General features: G+C 39.1%; 1 protein-coding gene across 2 annotated transcripts in view; it reads right to left on the bottom strand.

Annotated features, from left to right (window-relative positions):
- Positions 1-15,274: 15,274 nt before the first annotated feature.
- The window catches only part of gpc6a (glypican 6a), a 142,668-nt gene continuing 139,370 nt past the window's right edge, over positions 15,275-18,572 (bottom strand). For both annotated transcript variants that reach the window (XM_005932697.3, XM_005932698.3), the window contains one exon: positions 15,275-17,614. In XM_005932697.3, the coding sequence (XP_005932759.1) occupies positions 17,397-17,614 (218 nt within the window). In that variant the 3' untranslated portion in view covers positions 15,275-17,396. The remainder of the gene's footprint in view (positions 17,615-18,572) is intronic.

Here is an 18,572-nt window from a genome sequence, read left to right as displayed (position 1 = left end):
TGCTGCTGGTAAGCCATACTTTGGGGCTGAGTCAAACCTTAAAATGTTGTTTGCACACTGGACATTCAGTCCTGGTGTTCATACATGTTGTTTAGCTTTGCAGGTAAGTTTTTTGCAGCACTGTTTTGGTTTGATCACTTTGTTTGATCAAGTTTGATCAAGTGATCAAGTTTCATTTTTCTGCTCCACACTGAAATTCAATCTCTACCTTTACTTTTCTACAGTGTTGGTTTGCAGCACCACTGGATTACTTTATTATACTAATTTCTTAGCACCAACAGTGCTTATTCTGGACACCTTGACTGCTGTGGTTATGTAAGTGGAATGTAGTGGTAACCCTTTTCTGGGTAGTAGCACTTAGACAACAATCAGAATTGCATTAGCAGCTCATAATGTTGCATTTCACTGTTGCTCAAAGGAAGAGGTGCAACACAAACATGCAGGTTTGAATACTAAGCTTTGTCTTTTGTAACACATCCCTGTGTCAGCACACGCTTGTAGATTTGAAGTCTCCAGCACGTTGTGAACTCTTGGTCCGATTTCCTCCTACACAAACTTAAAAGTCACATATCTGCTACACACAGGTAAGTACATATACAAATAATTACTCATATGAGCCGAAGTACGAGCTGGTAGGGCTGACAACAACAGGTAGCTCAGGTCAAGTGCTGCTGTTGACCCGCACAGTTTAAAAACACAAAGACATTAAAAATGATAACATGAACATCTGAGTGAACATTCACTGCCTAGATCCAACGGTAAGGTTAAGGACCCACATTTATTCAGGACTATGCTTCTATTCTCTCTTTTTTTTTTCATTTTCAGACAAAAAAGAGAACAGTCAGCTCTACTGAGAACCAAACTAAGAAACCCTGCTGCCCCAAATGTGCTTTCAACATTTCTTGATGTGTGCTTTCAGAAATTAATGGCATCTGAAGGCTTTCCCCAATCGGACACACCTCTCGCACCTCTTGGAGACTGCAGCGTGGGGCTTCTCAATCTCTTTCTGTCTGCACACAACTTTTTAGTCCCTCTGAGATTGGTGTAAACAGTCTCATCAATATAGTGTTCACCACTGTCTACCCACCCACTGCTTCCAGATTATCAGACAGGACTAGAGCACAGGTTTTACGATAAATCATCTCACCCTTTCCCTCCTTGACTTTCCTTTTCACTCACCCTCATTTTTCATCACTCTGAGACTCCCTCCTCATTCATTCACTGATCACTCTTCTACTACAGGGAAATGTTGTTCACCTTAGGAGACTAAGGCAACTTCTGTATACACACAGTGCTAGGAAAAAGCACTTTTGCCTGGTTTGATTTCTTTATTTTTTGCATATCGGTCAAACTTACACATTTCAGATTAAGCAAATTTTAATATTAGACAAATCCATCCATCCATTCGCTTCCACTTATCCTTTTTCAGGGTCACGTGGGGTGCTGGAGCCTATCCCAGGTGTCTTAGGGCAAGAGGCAGGGTACACCCTGGGCAGGTCACCGGTCTGTCACAGGTCTAACATAGACAGAGACAACTAATCGCACTCACGTTCACTCCCCCATTCACACATATGGGCAATTTAGTGGTTGCAATTAACCTAACCCCACTAACTGCATCTCTTTGGACCGTGGGAGGAAGCTGGAGTACCCGGGGAGAACCCACGCAAACATGGGGAGAACATGCAAACTCCACACAGAAAGACCCTGGATGGTGGAATTGAATTGTGTAAATTGTGAGTTTCCTTCTCACTTACTTTTATCTTTATATCCACTCTTGGAAACTTGGAAACACACAGTGAATTATTCCAGAGGGTGTAGCACACAACAGACGACTATCCTGTCAAACAATGAGAGGAAATGTGCACTAATTCTTAAAATATGAAAAATTCAGCAAATGCTTATATTAAACCTGACTGCTAAATGCTTTTATGTTGGGTCATAATAATGAATCATTGTCCTAATTTTTTTTTTCAGTTCATGCAACAGCTTTAGCAATGCTGCCGTCGCTTTCAATTTTGAGAGATGAGTTCCATTCTATTTACTGACCCACTTATTATGGCTCACACAAACATGGCTGCCACCGCTAAGACCATCCCTACTACTCCCCATGGGCACTGACCCATTTGCCAGAGAAGCCAACCCTCAAAATTTCACATTTTCAGATCACATACAGTAAGTCATGCTTAAATCCGTTCTCTAATATTTCTCCTCTGCTGCACACCACCATCTAATATCCATCCCTTCCAATTCCCACCCCCTTTTTTTCTCCCCATAGCTTTCCGGTGCAAGGTAGGTGTTCTGCTTAACATTAGCTCCTGACTAAGGTCTGACACATCTCTGCATCCAGGGCAGACCGACTGCCAGTTCCATTTATGACAGAAGTCAATATATTATTCATGCCTCTTAATTAAGCAGTGAAGCAGCAGCTTATATGAATAACATGCAGAACATCGAGTTCTTGGATGGCACTTTGAATGCAACTTTGCCACCACATACACAAGAAGACACGATAAGAAATGGCACTGAGACAGACATCGCAAAGGAGGTGGTGCTTTTATCTACAAGAAATTATGTTATTATGATCATTTGAGGAAACTTACAAATGAGAACAGAGTGCTCATTATCATGATTGCACACAGACTGACTGATATTAAAGACTGTGAATGTTATACAGGACTTTAAGAACGCACGAAACTCCAGAAGATAAACAGCTTCCATTAACCATAAGATTTACCCACACAGCTACCTCTAGGGTTTAAAGAAAATGGTCCACACAAGAGAAAATATCAAATAGCAGCACTTTTGTGGGCAAAATATTTCTTGTTGGAGGGGAATTCAGACTGCTTTGAGCTGAGAGGAATTTCTTAATGTTATAACAAAGGCAAGCAGAAGAGCATCTCGGCACAACTGGTTGAATCTTTAAGCAGATAGATTACAACAACCCAAGACCACACAGTGTAGTCCCCATCAGCGAAGAACAGGAAACTGAGGTTACAACTCACATGGACTTAACAAAAGTTGGATCACAGATTGTAAAAATCTTACCTGGTATGAGTTTCAGTGTCTGTTGTCACATTCTGATGGTAGGGTCAAAGTTTGGTGCAAACAACATGAAAGCGTGGATGCATCCTGCCTCGGATCAAAGGTTCAGGCAGCTGCTGGCAGTTTAAAAGGGTGTTGGACAAATTCTGTGCACACTTTCAGCCCCTTAGTACTAACTGAACATCCTTTACACAACACAGCCTACCTGAGTGTTGTTACCAACCAATTCCATCCTACACTGCATCAACCTTCTGATGGATGCTTCAGGACGCTGCTATCATGAAGAGGCATCTGACAAATCTGCAGCAACTGTGTGACGTTATCAAGCCAACATGGGCCAAAATCTCTGAGGATTGTTTCCAGCACCTTGTTGAATCGGTGCCATGAAGAATGAAAGCAGTTCTGAAGGTAAAACCCAAGATGTACTTAATAAAGGTTACTTTAACTTTTATAATGATATGGCAACAGATTTCATTATTGATCATACAGTTTTTATGTTTATGCTCTAGTAAACGTTCAGTTCTGTAGTGGAGTAGAAATATAAAGTGATATAAGGTAAGATATAAGGTAAGTACTTTATTTAGTGCAGTGCTTAATATAGCAAACCTTTTTAAAAAAGCCTACATTGTTTGTTTATGTTTGATTAATGACCTTATGACTAGTTAATTTCCTGCTGTTTAATCAATCCTTGTAGCTCGAATTGTAATCGATATTTGGAATCTGTGGAGAAGAATAAATTCTTGGACTTCTGTTTGACACAGTAATAAAGTTATTATTTATTGTTTATAATGGACAGTCTAATGACTTAAAATGCGGTTACAACCGTTTCTGCACATTTGCGTCTCTGTGAACATCAGTAAGTGTAGACACGTGCTGCAAATGTATGTTTAGAGCAGATAAATCCTTGCTGTTTCGGGAAGCCAGGCTGTTTTAGTCTTTGATATTAAACAGAAAAAAAGGAGAAGTGTACTCTACCTGTTGGCTCTAGAGCCATATGCCTCTGACACGGTAGTATGCAGAACCTCACTTCTCGTCTTTCGTTCTTTTTTTTTTCCCCGAGTACAGATCAGTGTGGTGACAAGCCTAACATCCACTGCACTGGCTCACTAGATTCCTCTCTATCTCAAGTCAAGTGGTGGGTCAAAAAGGATAAAACCGTTTTCTTTCTCTTCTCTGATGCATGCTAATGCACAGTCTGTCAGTACTGAGGTGGTAAGGCCCTCAGGGAGGGTTTTCACTGAACTTCTTGCACGGAATTTCTTGTCTGTAGAAAGATCAGGGAGGGTAATCTCTGTCTCTGCTATCCAGGATTGTTCTGCTGTGTAATTCAGTCTTTATCCTAAATCCAGGGAGAGAAAGACAGTGGAGAGAGAGACAAAGACAGAGGGGGAAAGATTTATTTGAAAATGTCTAATGCAAACGGTTTAGGGCATTGAGAGGAAGACACTTTTTAGGATGATACTAGATGGAAATACATTTCCACAAAAACTCATTATACAGGGAAAACTTGTCCAATAAAGTAGCGGATAGCCAAGATTTTTAATCACTGAACTGCAGCTGTCAATTGAGCATTTCAGAGACAATGTTTATGTTATGGGAATGACCTTGGTGAGTCAGTCTATCACAATATGGAAGCTCCAGTGTTGGTTTGAAATGAAGCATAAACACACAGTGAGTGGGTGCAACACTCTGCATCTGTTCCTATTGGTTTAATGAGTACAACGTACGTGCCAGTGAGCCACAACATTAAAACTACCAACAGAAATTATTGATAATCTTCGTACAAATCAATCTTCTGAGGAATAGCTAGATAACTTCAGCTTTAACCCCTTAGCAGTCCTATTAGTCCCCTAAACCATCCAATGTCCCGTGGGCGGTACGTCCGACTGCTAACAGTTTAACTCAGGATTTTCAGGGTTACAAATGTGTTTCACTACTACTCTCCATGGTAACGTGTTTTGCTGAGATAAGAGTTCAGCACATACTAAACCAACACCTACTGACTAATCAATTCACCATTCGTTAAAGATCCTATGGACCCTGGTGCACAGAAAGTAGGAGGCCCTGCAGTTTATTTGAGATAGTTTGCAGGTTTTTATCTTTCTTTGATCATCAATAAGAAACTTGGAGCAACTTTAGTTTTTGCTTTTCTCTTGCTGGTTGAAGCAATTTTGAGCCTTTTAAAAAGAAAAAAAAAATCTATATCTTAATCTAATAATATGATTCTGAAATAGCACTGCAAGTCTTGCACTTGTTGCCCTTTTAATAAAACGACCCCATTGTCGATGAGAGTCCCTAAACATGGGACTGGTGCGTGGTAGAAAAACGTATCCCAACATAGAGCAAAAAAATGTGAGCAGGAATGGCTCGAAGACCACAACAAAGAGCCCAAAGCATCGACACAACCTCCAAAGGTTCAGGGTTATGGGGCACACTGGAACGAGTCCAGTCCCTGGAGGCCTTCACTCTGCAACCCAAAGGACCTGATGCATGCCCCAAAATCCTGTCTACTGTGCCCCGCGTGCTCAAAGACAGTTTTGTTGCAAGAGACCTGCACTATATTAAACAAGTGGTTTTAATGGCGTGGCTAATGGGTATATATAAAAATATATTAATATATATGCATACAAAAACGTATTTATGTCTTATTATACAGTACTAGGTTAAACCCATTTAATTGCCCACTCCCATGTGGGAGTGAAAATTGAAAACCAAGGTTTAATTTCATAGGTCTCTATTTTCAAGGGACTTTTTCACTGTCTCTAAAGCCCTCACACAATTACTTGTCATGTAAAAAGCAATTACAATCCGTGCCTGGATGAAATGTGTCATCAGAGAATCCATTAACAATGTCCTCAGACCTTAATATTTACAGTCACCACCCTACTTTCAGAGGCAACACTGAGTTTTATGAGTTGTGAAGGACAGTTAAAAGGCACATAGTCGTTGTTAGATCTGTTGTTTTAGGCAGTCTGTTTGAGGCAATTAGGATTTCAGAAAGGTATTAATTGCAAAGTTATTATATTACATAAAATTATACAAGTGTTCCTGTTGCGTTCCTTTATTTGACATCAACAAAAGCCACTTTCTTTGTACATTGTAGTTATCTAATTAAACCAGTGTGAGGATTGTGTAGGTGAACTACAAAAAGTATGTGTGCAGAAAACAGTAGATTATCTCCTCTAAGGAGATGAAAAGCGGTATAAATAAAGCTCAAAATTAAAGCCTATTATACCTTAGGAGCTCACTAGTATGTAGTACTCACTATTTTTCTTTCTTTTTACATTTCCGGTGTAGAAATGTTAAATCAGTCCGCTGTAATGCTTGTGTTTCTGTCTAAAACTAGAACCCGCTAACAAGGGTGGCCCATTCTTTCAAAAACTGAAGCAACTACACTTAACACCTGTTCTCACATCACAGATAGATCATATCGTCTCACAGCACGAAGACCACAGGTAGATTTTAATAGCAGTAATGATGGCTTGGATGTTCCACTATAGTGAACTGGAATAGATTACTGGTGCAGCAGCTCCTCAAAATGGAATACAGCTATCAAACAAGGCCCTAATGACCAGTTACCATCTTATCTTAAAAACATCATAGTAGCATACTATCCCAATATCAAACCCTATTTTCAGAGGACAGGCTTACTTCCAGTAAGCCTGGCTTACTTCCAGTAAGGCTTACTTCCAGTAAGCCTGTCCTCCAGCTTCCAGAGCCTTCAGCAATAAGGCTGACTTTCGGTGGAAGAAGAACACCTGTTTTCCTCCCATGATGCATTAAGCATCTTTTCTATACTCTCCTCTCTTTCGCGTCACATTGGCTGTCATTAAATTTGCAAAGTGTTTGCTCAAAGGGGAGTTGCTATTTATTGTAAGACCTTGAGTTAGTTGGTGTTAATGTAGAAAGGTTAGGTCCACAATTTGACTAAGGAGTGTCAATTGTGACATGAATTACAATAATTCTGTGTGATATGCAACCATATAATACTGGATTCCCATTTAAGTTTATTACAAGATCAAATATTTATCTAAATTTTCACCTAGCAAAAAAAAAATGTTAACACAAATTGGGAAAACTGGAAAATTGGCTTCAGACCCTGTGCTTCTTACACATGAAGTATGCAGCTGGGCACTTTTTCTATGTGTTGATTGCTAACGTTGAGGTTTGGAAGCACAGCCCGTTTTAAAAAATGGTCATCCATGTAGCCACTGTGACATAAGTCACTCGTTAGCGCTGTCCCTTTGTGAAGACTAACTCAGAATTGTAGCTGTTTTTCCCACCTTGCTGTTTGGGAATCAGATGTAATGAAGATGGTAGTGACCTCCAGTTATTCTTTTTATTTTGGCACTAATTTGTTTCTTGTGACTTGTATTTAGTTTTACTTCCTTTTGTCATGACCTTGGTTTGCTTATGTTTGCCTGCTGTTTCCTATCTCCCTGATTGTCTTGTGTCTATTTATGTCCTAATTCTCTCTTTCTCATTTCATGCTTTGAATGATTTTTTTTAATTGATGAGTTTGTAGGTTTTGCACCTTGTGAACTTTGACTGCCTACCTTAAAAATGTCAGCTTTATGTTTACCTAATTTGGCTGTGAGTCCTGTTTTTTGCTGAACCTTCAGACATGAAGCATAGAGCAAGTGACTTCATTTATTTCAGTGCCATTTCAACATCATACTGTATTTCGTTTGCACCACAATGAAACAGAATTAATTCTTTTACAGTCACAAGGGTTTTTTTTCTAAGAACAATTCAAAATTATCAAGTGGATCATGCAGGAAAAACTCAGCTCTGCCTTTGAAATCCATAAACTTTTTGTATTTCATCTGGAGTTTGGCCCTTTCACACTGCTTTATCCATAATTGAAGCACATAAATAATTGTACAGACAGAAAGCGTGATTGTAATGAATAATTCTGGTTCAGATGTGAAGCTGTTTCGTGTTGTCCCCATTGATACTGTCATGTGAAAATGAATAAATGGATGTTTGGGGGAGCTACTCCGATGTGTTGAATGCAGCAAGGCAGCAGGGTTTTTTAGTTTCTGCCTTTTTTCTCTGTCAGAAACTCTCTGTCAGTTCTGCTGCCTCCACTAACAAAATGTGACACTGACGCAGGTTTGACAACTGATAGATTACAAGTAGCAGTTAGTACATTGATCTCACCTGTGGTCGACGGCGCTTGACGCTACCTGTTTCTTGCCTGTTTCTCCTTTTCTTTCACTTAATCTTTCACCCTCAGAAACAGGAGTGCAGTAAAATTTACACCGTATGGCTCATTATTGGAACAAAGCAAACTTTTGTGTTTTTTATGGACCAAAAACTACATTACTGTTACCAAGCAGCAAAGGGGACATATTTGCACAGCTGCAAATGATATATGACCATCTAACATTTGTACATGTGTATTGTCATCTCATTATGCCTTTCTCCTCCTCCTCCATCACAGCTCCCTCATTTCCACCTCATCCACTTCCTCCTCACCTCAAGCCTCATCTCCAGAAGTGGTCAGAACTCTAATACACAAAAATGTGCATAAACATCATATTTATTTCTGATATTGACGGAATTACTTATTATCAGCAGATTAGACAGGCAACTCTTCCTGTCCCCTTACAGTTGACAGCAAACAGCTAAACAACAACAGCTGGTTATAAGCTAACATAATGGCAGCTAATGTTAGGATTGAGTGTCCTACAAACCATACTTGCCCTCTGATAAACAGTTTGATTAGATTCCCAAATTTCCTGAGAGGTTGTTGACTAAGTGTCTGAGTCCAACAATGTTAGATAAACTTCAGAGACGGTTTCATTAATGTTAGCTAACAGCGGCTAACAACAGCAGCTAACGACAGCAGCTAACGACAGCGGCTAACGACAGCGGCTAACGACAGCGGCTAATGACAGCGACTAATGACAGCTAACACCATTACAAAAAAGTTCAGAATATCACCAACAACTGCTATCAGGATGAAGTGAGCTTCACTGACTCATCGACTCTTTACACAAAGTTTTATAGCATCCTCCAGAATAAATAGACATGACACACATTGACAGCTGAGGTACACAGCAGACTGACAGCCTACGCTGACTACAGATGAACAGCAGCCAGAGCTTTCACTGCATTGGCCACCATAGCTAGGAGTATGCACTTAAACTGGAAGGAGTAAGAAAACAAAATTCAATTGACTGCAACTGATCAATCTACTGAGATCTAGCAGGAATATATAAAACACTGTACATTTAAAGTTTTCCCAGTTCTTTATTTATATGAGTTAAATGGAAATCTATTATTTGTATTTAATTATTATTATGTTTTAATAGATTCTGGGTAGCTTCATACTGTCTTGTATCTTGTATCAGCAGCATTGTGGTGCAGAGTTTTGCACTTGTTCTCTATCTTTTCTCCAGGTGTTTCACTTTCCTCTTACAGTTCAATTGCTTGAACGTTAAATGGTGATTTCAGGTACCCAGCATACTCGGTTTTCCACCATTTCTAAAAGGTCGATTGTTGTACAAAACCATAAGTTCAATACTGGTCTTCAGTATTGAACCTCTGGTGACAATACAGAAAGGATACAAAGAAGCACCTGCTCTCAAGAGTTCAGCAGCACTAACTTAGAGTGTATTGCCCCATGCTGTCAAAGCCTAAAAGGCACAATAATAAAGTACTTTATTTTCTGAGTGATGATGCTGGTAGAATGAGCATTTGCTTAAATCTCTACCAAATGTGTTTCTGCTATCAATACTTTTTAATATTTGTACTTTTTTCTCCAGTTTTGAATATTCAACTCACAGTGCCAGAGTAAGTCTCAAAACATATCACAAGTAATTTGTTTTTGTCACATTCCTAGTGTTCAAAGCAATTTGCAAAAGAATCTCACCCCGTCTTAAACAGGTGAGAATAAAGGACATGAGAAAAGTGAGTTAGTGTTAATATGGTACAAATGAAGTGAAAGAAAAGGCAGACCAGACTGTTTTTAAATTGAGCTTCATTTGAATTCATTAGTTTTCATGCAGTAATAATTTTGAAAGGGAATTCATTTTATAAGCATGGGTCTGTAATTTAGCCAGGAACTATAATTGCTCCACCTCTTAACATACTTTCCCCAAAGCATTTACATCCAAAACAAGATCTCCATACTTTAGTGGAAATAAGTTTCTTGTGTTGCAGTCCTGCTTTTAATAACCTGATATGTAAATGTTTTCATACAAATCCTAACACAATCTGCCCTCTGAAAGGTAACCCTAACACGATTATAGCCACGTTAGTTCAACAACAGAAGAAACTGTCGTGCTTGGTTTGAAGGTTTTCCAGTCGGTAGAGATTTAACTGTAACATGCTGTTTTTTGTCATATGTCAGGATAATTATTTCAAATGTTAGCACTGCATTATCATACTGTGTTTAAGACCCCGAGACAAGCTCGAGTTAGTGTGTGTAGATGTTAATTGCTTGGTAATAATGAAATGCCAGTCATGCAAAGCATTCTCATTAGGTTCCCTTTTGGGCTGCTTTACATGACCAGGAGAAGCATGCAACTCTAGAGAAGACAATTTGACATGTCACAGTGAGGAAATTACAGTGCAGATAAAATGCATCACAGCTGATTTCTATTCAGCTGATGCAAGTTTTTTTTTTTAAAGGGATTTTTCCAGTTCAAACACTGTCATGTTTGAAAGGCAAATAATCTTAATAACAGGTGCTTTTCAAACTTTAACAAGTCACAATGTCAGCTGTGAAAACTGCCCATAGTTTTAATGAGTTCATTCTTCCTTTGTGTTCTACTGCAGGTTTATCTTATTAACCGTTGAAGATACTCATTAGATTTTCTAAATAATGCTCAATGCTTAGTATTGAAGCAGTTCTGTATTAGACATAGATACTAGTTGACAAGCAAATGCATAGCTATTGTAACACAGTTTAACTGACACTAGGTAATCTATTTTTCACTCATATTTTCCAATTAACAGTGCTGCCTATACCATTCAAGAGTAACTGACAATAGGTAATCCTATTGTGAAAAAAAGTCTTGTGTATATACAATATATACAGTATATGGACAAAAGTATTGGGCCACATCTCCTAATCTTTGATTTTTTTATTTTTAGTCCCATTGGCAGTGATATACAAAATCATGCGTCAAGCCCTTTACAAACATGTTAATTTAAAAACACTGCTCACTTGAGCGTGATAGGATACCACCATCGCAACAAGTTCCTCCCCTTCTTGGTATTCCTACTGCAGGTGGTATTATTATAAAATGGAAGCGTTTAACCTCCTGTGTTCATTAACATCAGCACAAAAGCCGTGCACCAGGAGCTACGTTGCATGAGCAGCTCCTGTATCTGTAATAAGTAACTGGCTCAGTACTTATAGTGCATTCATAGCCATATGTCCATGCCCATATAGTGTATTTGTTACAGTTGTCTGGTCAGAAGCCATGAAACTATCACTTCCACCAAAGATATCTGGAAGGTAATCTTCCGTAATTCAAAGGTATTTGCATGAATAAAATGTTTTTGTATTTTTTAAATGGTAATTTATGCTCTGAGAATTGCACCTGTTAATACAGTAGTAATATAAATGTGGAAGCTCTCTATAAATCAGCCTGGGGAAACAAAAAGTAGGGGGAGGTCCTTGTTATATGCAAAGCTGGCTGATTTTCTAGGGGGAAAAAAATAAACATATATTAGCTTAAACACATCTGAAGCCAATTTAGAAATGCTAAAACTCTGAAGGCAGCATAGAAATAAATGATCAGATTTTTCTTCCTAGTCTCACAAACATTGGAGTCATGGATCCACAGTAAAGCAATAAAAAGAAATACACAGCAGCATGGGAAAAAAAACCCAGAAAACTTTTTTTTTAAATAAATGTTTATTTTTTACCATTGTATTATTTTCTGTATACAAGAATGTGTAACAAAAGCCAAATAAGCAATCCATTTTAGTCTTTTAAAAAATGGTAAGGCATGTCTGCTTGTATAACCATCAACTTCGACCCCCCCCCAAAAAAAAACCAAAACAAAACTTTGAACAACGTGCACCAACAGTTCCAAAACGCTTGATGTGCTCCTTATTTATCAGATTTCGCAAATCACAACAGTACCACACTCACAGCATATGTTTTAGCAAAAGTGCAGCAAATGATTAACATCAAAATGAAGATTCTTGCATAAAACACTCTTTAAAAACCTCACATCACCTTTTTCCCCCCTTTTTTTTAAAATGCCAAAATGAATGAATGAGAGAAAAACAAAAACAAAACAAGTTTAGCGCTGAATCGTGTCAAACTGTGAATGCGTGACCGTGGTAACGTATCACGCCAGGAAAGAGAGGAGTACACAAGGCAGTGGAGAATGGCAGACATTCCTCTTGTAATGAGAGAAGACTGTTGTTTAGACAGACACAAGCTCTTTGGAAAAAACTGCACCAAACTTCCAAAACATTCTTTTCTTAATTCACTTTCTTGACTTTGTCTGAAGAACACTGCTAAAGCCCAGCCTCATCTTAGTCATCCAAAAACTCTTGTTGCTGCAGTCACAGATCTTGTAGAGGCTCTAATGGGTGCATTCGACCTTTGTATGGCTGCAGATGCTTTGAGTTTTTACACTTTGGAGAAATAAAACTGAGCTGTTAAGCCCCACTGAGGAGCAGAAGTGCCAAAGCTTAAACAATGCCGTATCTGAAGCCACACGGCTAACTTCCTGCCTTATTATCAAGCACACACTGCACTGATTGTTCCGCCTCACTACCGACCCTGACTCAGAAATATCTGCCTCCACAATGTTTTGGCTGCGTTTGACTCCAAGTAAAACCCAATAACTTGCACTTATAATTGAGTTTTATTCCTGTTGCGCAGCATATTCATTTAATTTGCCAATTATGAAATCACCAAAACACAAAGCGCGTTTAAAAAAAAAAAAGACAAGGAAAAAACATTTTTGCCATTACGGTCGAAACGTTCTAGATATTCTCGCTTAAGTGTAAACGTCCAGAGCTAAAATTAATTATCAGTCCACACTTCAACAGCCTCCATGTAACAAACCATGACTTTTACATGAAACCTCCTTCACTTCAATTATCGCGTCCTCAGGGCGGTACTCCTGGGTGAGTAAAGATGAGGAAAACCAGCACTGCACAGGACTGACAGCTAGTTACTTCAACGGCATTTAATTCAACATTCACCATGTTATAAATAGTTACAGCGTGACGTCCTCTCAACTCCCCGTCTGACCCACTGAAACAGCAGCAGCTGATGCTTCTGCTGGTCGTCTGTCTGTTACCACAGGATACGTGAGCAATTTTAAAAAGCTGTTAGTGCAACACAGTGACTCGTATAACTTCTGTATAAAAACGATTTAAACACAGTCGAGTCATCTAACTGTGTTTATGTTTAAAGTTTCCAATGCACCCCTCGTCCCGTCTCATGCAGGCTTTGACCTTGACAGGCTCCAAAGACTTGCTCAGTCATCCGTTTTAGTGTGCACTAAAAATTTCCATGTACCTTTTCAAACCCAGGGCTTTAAAATGTGCATCGCATCCTCTCTCCGGCACCAATGAGTTGCTCAGTTATTACGGCAGTGAAGCGAATGTAGATAGGTCTCCTGCATGCACAGTTTTGGTGGGTATTGGGGAAGTCTTCTCAGTCTCCCAGGGCTGCTTCCAGGCATTGTTGGTGACTAATTAACACAGGTAGAAATCACCCCCGTGTTGACTCACTGCTCCCTTTTTAATGGGTGCTTTGCAGTTTACTCATTAGAGCGTTAACTATGATCTCAGACCCTCACTGGACCATAACTGCCAGCTGCAAAATGGTTATTTTGACAACTGTGCATTGGGGCACATTGCATGTTGGCATTTAGACATTTTTGAGTGCACAGCATAGAAGGAAAACACAAACGGATTTTATACATACACACACACACACACACACACACACATATATATATATATATATACATATATATGTGTGTGCGTGTAGATAGATAGAGTGAGTGAGTTCAGGCACACTGTTTCTTTATAGATTTGTCTTAGCAAAGAATGTAGGCGGTAGTTCTATTTTGTATCCAGATGTACAGCACATTTTAAAGAAATTTCTAAAAAAAACAAAAAACAAAACCCAAACAAACCAAAAACAAACAAGCACACAAAACATCTTTTTGTTTTCTATCCCCCTGCTGTCATGTGAATATTAGAAACTAAGCATTAGGGTAAACAGCAGATAGTGCTAAATGTTTAGTCACACATCAGGCTGCATAATGGGATGACATATAGTAATTAAAATAAAAGCGGTACCGTGAAAAGATGGAAAACGCCATTAGATAGTGAGGAAAATGTGTATACGCTTGTTTTATAGAGTAATAGAAAGAAGATTAAAGTCTCTTCATATGTCACACGCTTGTTTTGCATCATGATTTATCCTCCAAATCTGTTTACAATTTACTTGTCCACTTTTGTTTTGCTCTATGCGCTAACATTTCACCTCAGTCAGGGTGAACCCTTGTGATTTTCAACCAGTTTTGATGACAGGTGAATGGAACTGCTTCGTGTTTCTGTGCACAATTAGTTATTGGGTGGCCTTTTGTTAATCGCTTCAGTGTTGTCTTTAGTCATGCTTTGGTTAAACACAGTTGTTGTGCTACACAAATAAGGTTTGCTGCTCAGTGATTTAATTGCTATGCTGTTGGGGTTTTTGTGTTTTTTTTAAGTAGGAGGCTGCTGTTCAGTCACCTTATCCTAAAACCATTTCGATAAGAAGTGAGGTGAAAGAGGTCAACTGTGGGAGCTTCCTGTGGTGCTCAGTTTCTCTTTCGTGAGTCATATGAGCACACCGAGGGTAGATTTCCCTTATGGTGTTTTCTGTGAAGAGATCCATGACGCTTGCACAAACTTTGTGCTTTTCTATCCCCTCTTCACGCTGTGGAGACGAGGAAAACTCGTGCCCCGAATTTTCTTTATTAAGCTTTTGTACATGAAACACAAGATCTCTTTAGCTGCTCATAGCTCCTATTGATTTGTCTATTTGTGTATTTACTGGAAGGTCTCTGTTGAAGTAATGGGCTTGTGTATTGTGAAAACATTTCAGGTACTTATGAGCTGATGAGATTCAATCCTCCAGGCACACTCGTGATGGCTTCAACAAGATTCACGCTACATATTGCAAGATATTGTATCCGAAAGCTACATTTCTCTGCGACTAGATGTTAAAGCCATTAGTTGCAGATGAATTGTCAAAAAAAAAAAGTCCCATCTTTTTTTCTAAACCCTTTCCCTTGATCTTAATAGAAAATGTCATAAGGTAAAATGTGGAGGAGAATTAATGAGAACTTAGAACTTAGTGCTAATTGAATCTCACTTGGCAGATTGGTGTTATCAAGTTGTTGCTGGGTACTTTAAAACTATCGTTTCTCTAGTATAACAAAAAAGAAAAAGTCCTTCTTGAACACTTACGTAAAGCTTGAGCCTATCTGAGCTGACACAGGGCAAAAGGTGAGGTCATCTGGCATGATGTGATAGACAAAGCGTGCTTTTTAAAAAATCTTTTTTTACCAATGTTGGAACTGAATTTTTTCTTTAAAGACTGCAGGCTAACAGTTATTAAACTGAAACAACAGAGTGCTCACATTAATAACGGCTGCGTGCGCTCAAACCCCGAGGAACTGAGAGACAGCATTAACTCATTTCCTTTCATAAAGTATGGTGCAGTGCATCTCATGCTAAAGGAGACAGAACAGGAAGTGCATTACTTTAGCATTCGGCGAATGTGACCAGTTCTTATTATGGCCGCCACTTATAGCCTTTCACTCAGCTATGAACCCTTCTGGTATACAGTTCGACATCAACCACTGTGTTGTGTTTGTGAAGTGCTTTGCTCCCTGAGCCTCTTGAGTCTGCTAAAGGTCAAAGCCTGCAGGACACAGAATGAAAGTTACGAATAGTTACCTTAGTTGTACGAGTACATTTGGAGCCCTCTGGCCTCGGAACTCTTTTTTAAAAGTTGCTGACTTTGTACGCGTCCTCTAAGAGAACACGACCAATTACACCGCATGTAGCCTGTAGGGGGCATAGGTCTGCTCTCATTAACCAAAGAACATGCAAATTTCAGTATGATGCATTGCAAGACATGAGGGGTAACCAGCAGAGGATATCAGAGGTTACGACGGGTAACTTTACATGTATGCAAATAAACAAGTAACATAAAGCAAAATTCATCAGTGTGGCAGCCAAGAAAATTAAGGAAATTAAAATTTCATAAGGATATATCTATTATTACTCTCCTCCAAGTCCTCTGAGAATAACAGAACCAGCGTGAGTGCATGTTAACTACCCAGACAGACGAAAGTAAATTAGATACCTGAACGCTGTTAACAGGCAATTAGTGCTGCTGCAGAACCATTCTTAGTTTTTATTTAACAGATGATCAAATAATTTGTAGAAACAATGACACAGTTGTTAAAAAAAAAGTATCCATTGCCAGTAAGATTACATTACAGTACCTTCCACTGTAACACATACTGTAACTGCTTATAATATACAATACAATCAATTAAATGATCTGAAAATATAGATCGTTTTCTCTGTGGGGTGGATGTTTCCTGTAGCTGTAGAAACTTATGAAGCCAACAAAAATAATCTGTGCAAAGTAGTTCTCTTAGTGCAGTACGATAGCACTTTCTCAAGAGATAATCAAATGTGCAACAATAATGTGGCTGTAAGACCTGCTGCTTCCTGAAGCCACGTCGATATGACCAAACGGGAAACCAGGCAAACTGCTAGCACTGTACAACCTGCACAATCACTCCAAAAAACTGTGTAGCCTGCATAAAAACGGAAAAAAAAAAAGAATGTTTTGTCAGTTAACATCATATCCACGCATGCACACAGTAAAACTTTCTCCTTTTGATTTTGTTTTTCCTTTTGGGGGAGAAGACTAATAGGATAAAATAGGTGTTGTCTCGTTTTCTCCATTCATCATACAAAGGAAAAGAAAAATAGATTCCCTTTTATCTGGAGCAAAAAATCACTGACAGAACCATCTTTAGAGGGTTTCATTTCTAAAAGATGTTTTGGGCTTTTTTTACCCTCCAAAACTCACTTTAGAATAATGAGAAAACACATTTTCTTTATTTTGATGTGAAAGCTGGTTCACTGATGGCACCAAGCATTCTTTGGGGGACAAGCGGGATGCAGCACTGCACTCACTTTCACTCCTACCACACCATACAGTAAGCCATTCTCAACAGGTTTCCAGGAGGCTCTACATGTCCAGTGAGGGAACAGCAGTACAACTTGCTGTTAAACATACTGTTACGTAACAGTAAAAAAAAGTCAGCGGTAATGCGGGCCACACTGTATTATCTCCACTGAGTCTGCATCGCCCAAAGCGGGAGTGTGAGGGCAACCGTCAGCAGCAGTACGGAGGGTCCGCAGGAAACTGACTTGCCCGCGGCTGCTGCGCGCTCATCGCTTCTGTCAGCTCCGATCACAGGAGCCTCTGTTCCAACAAAAATAAACTCTGTTGTGCAGCCGTCGGAGCAACCGCTGCCGCTGCCGGAGCTGCTGCCCTCGTCACCTGCAGCAACACAAATTAAAAATTAGATGAAAATAACATTATCTGAAGCAGCTACCGAGTGCGGTTCATTGCAGAGGGGAAGAGAAAGCGCACAATCGAGCCCCGGTCACACGAGAATGTGGCAGAAAAAGAAGAAACAAAAAGCTCACCCACACACATCCTACTGATATATTCAACAGTGGGTGTTATAATTTGGTTAGTCGCTTCGGTTGTTTGAAATGTTTTGTTCAGTTCAAATATTCACAATTACTGACTATCTACTATGCTATTATTATTATTTTTCTTGGCAAAGCTGTAGCATCACTGTTTAAATAACCCTCAGTATTTAGATTAGTGAGCGACTGAAGGTTGTGACGCTTTCAGCTTTGGCACAGATTCCTGCAGTCTTCAGCTCAACAGCAGGTGTTAAGCAGCTGCTTCAACTATTCAGTTCAGTTTTGTATGAGCGGAAAACTGTTTGGTTAATTGCTCAACAGCAAACTTTAGGCACTGGAGTTGTTACAGTGAACATAAAGATAGAAAATATCCTCTAAACTCTTGCTGATGAACAAGCTCTTTACCCTACAGTGCCTGAACCATGAAACAAATGCCAGAAAAATCTAAAGTTTTTATTAATAAATATCAATTTGCATACTAGTTTTAATTCATATCAGTTGTCCTATATCTGACTTTTTTGTCCAATTTATTGCTCACAGCCTAATTATCTTAAATAAACTAAAACATACAAGGGTTTAAGGTTAGGGTTTAAAAAATGACACTGACGGTATAAAAACCGTATCCAATCTAATACACTTGGTGTTATTGTACAGGGTAATTATGCAAATACATAAAGAAAATCTATGAAATCTGAATTTAAATACAGCAGTACAATCCATTCTTGTCAGCGAATGCCTGCTTTCTACCATAAAAACCAGGAGGAGAAATGAGGTTGTAAATTGTTCTAGCACCTCAAAGCAAC

Source organism: Haplochromis burtoni, unplaced genomic scaffold (genome assembly GCF_018398535.1).
Source record: "Haplochromis burtoni strain Fernald_Lab_line unplaced genomic scaffold, NCSU_Asbu1 Contig_161, whole genome shotgun sequence".
Taxonomy (NCBI): Eukaryota; Metazoa; Chordata; class Actinopteri; order Cichliformes; family Cichlidae; genus Haplochromis; species Haplochromis burtoni.
Note: the sequence above shows the minus strand (reverse complement) of the source record. Positions and strands in the feature narration are given on the sequence as shown.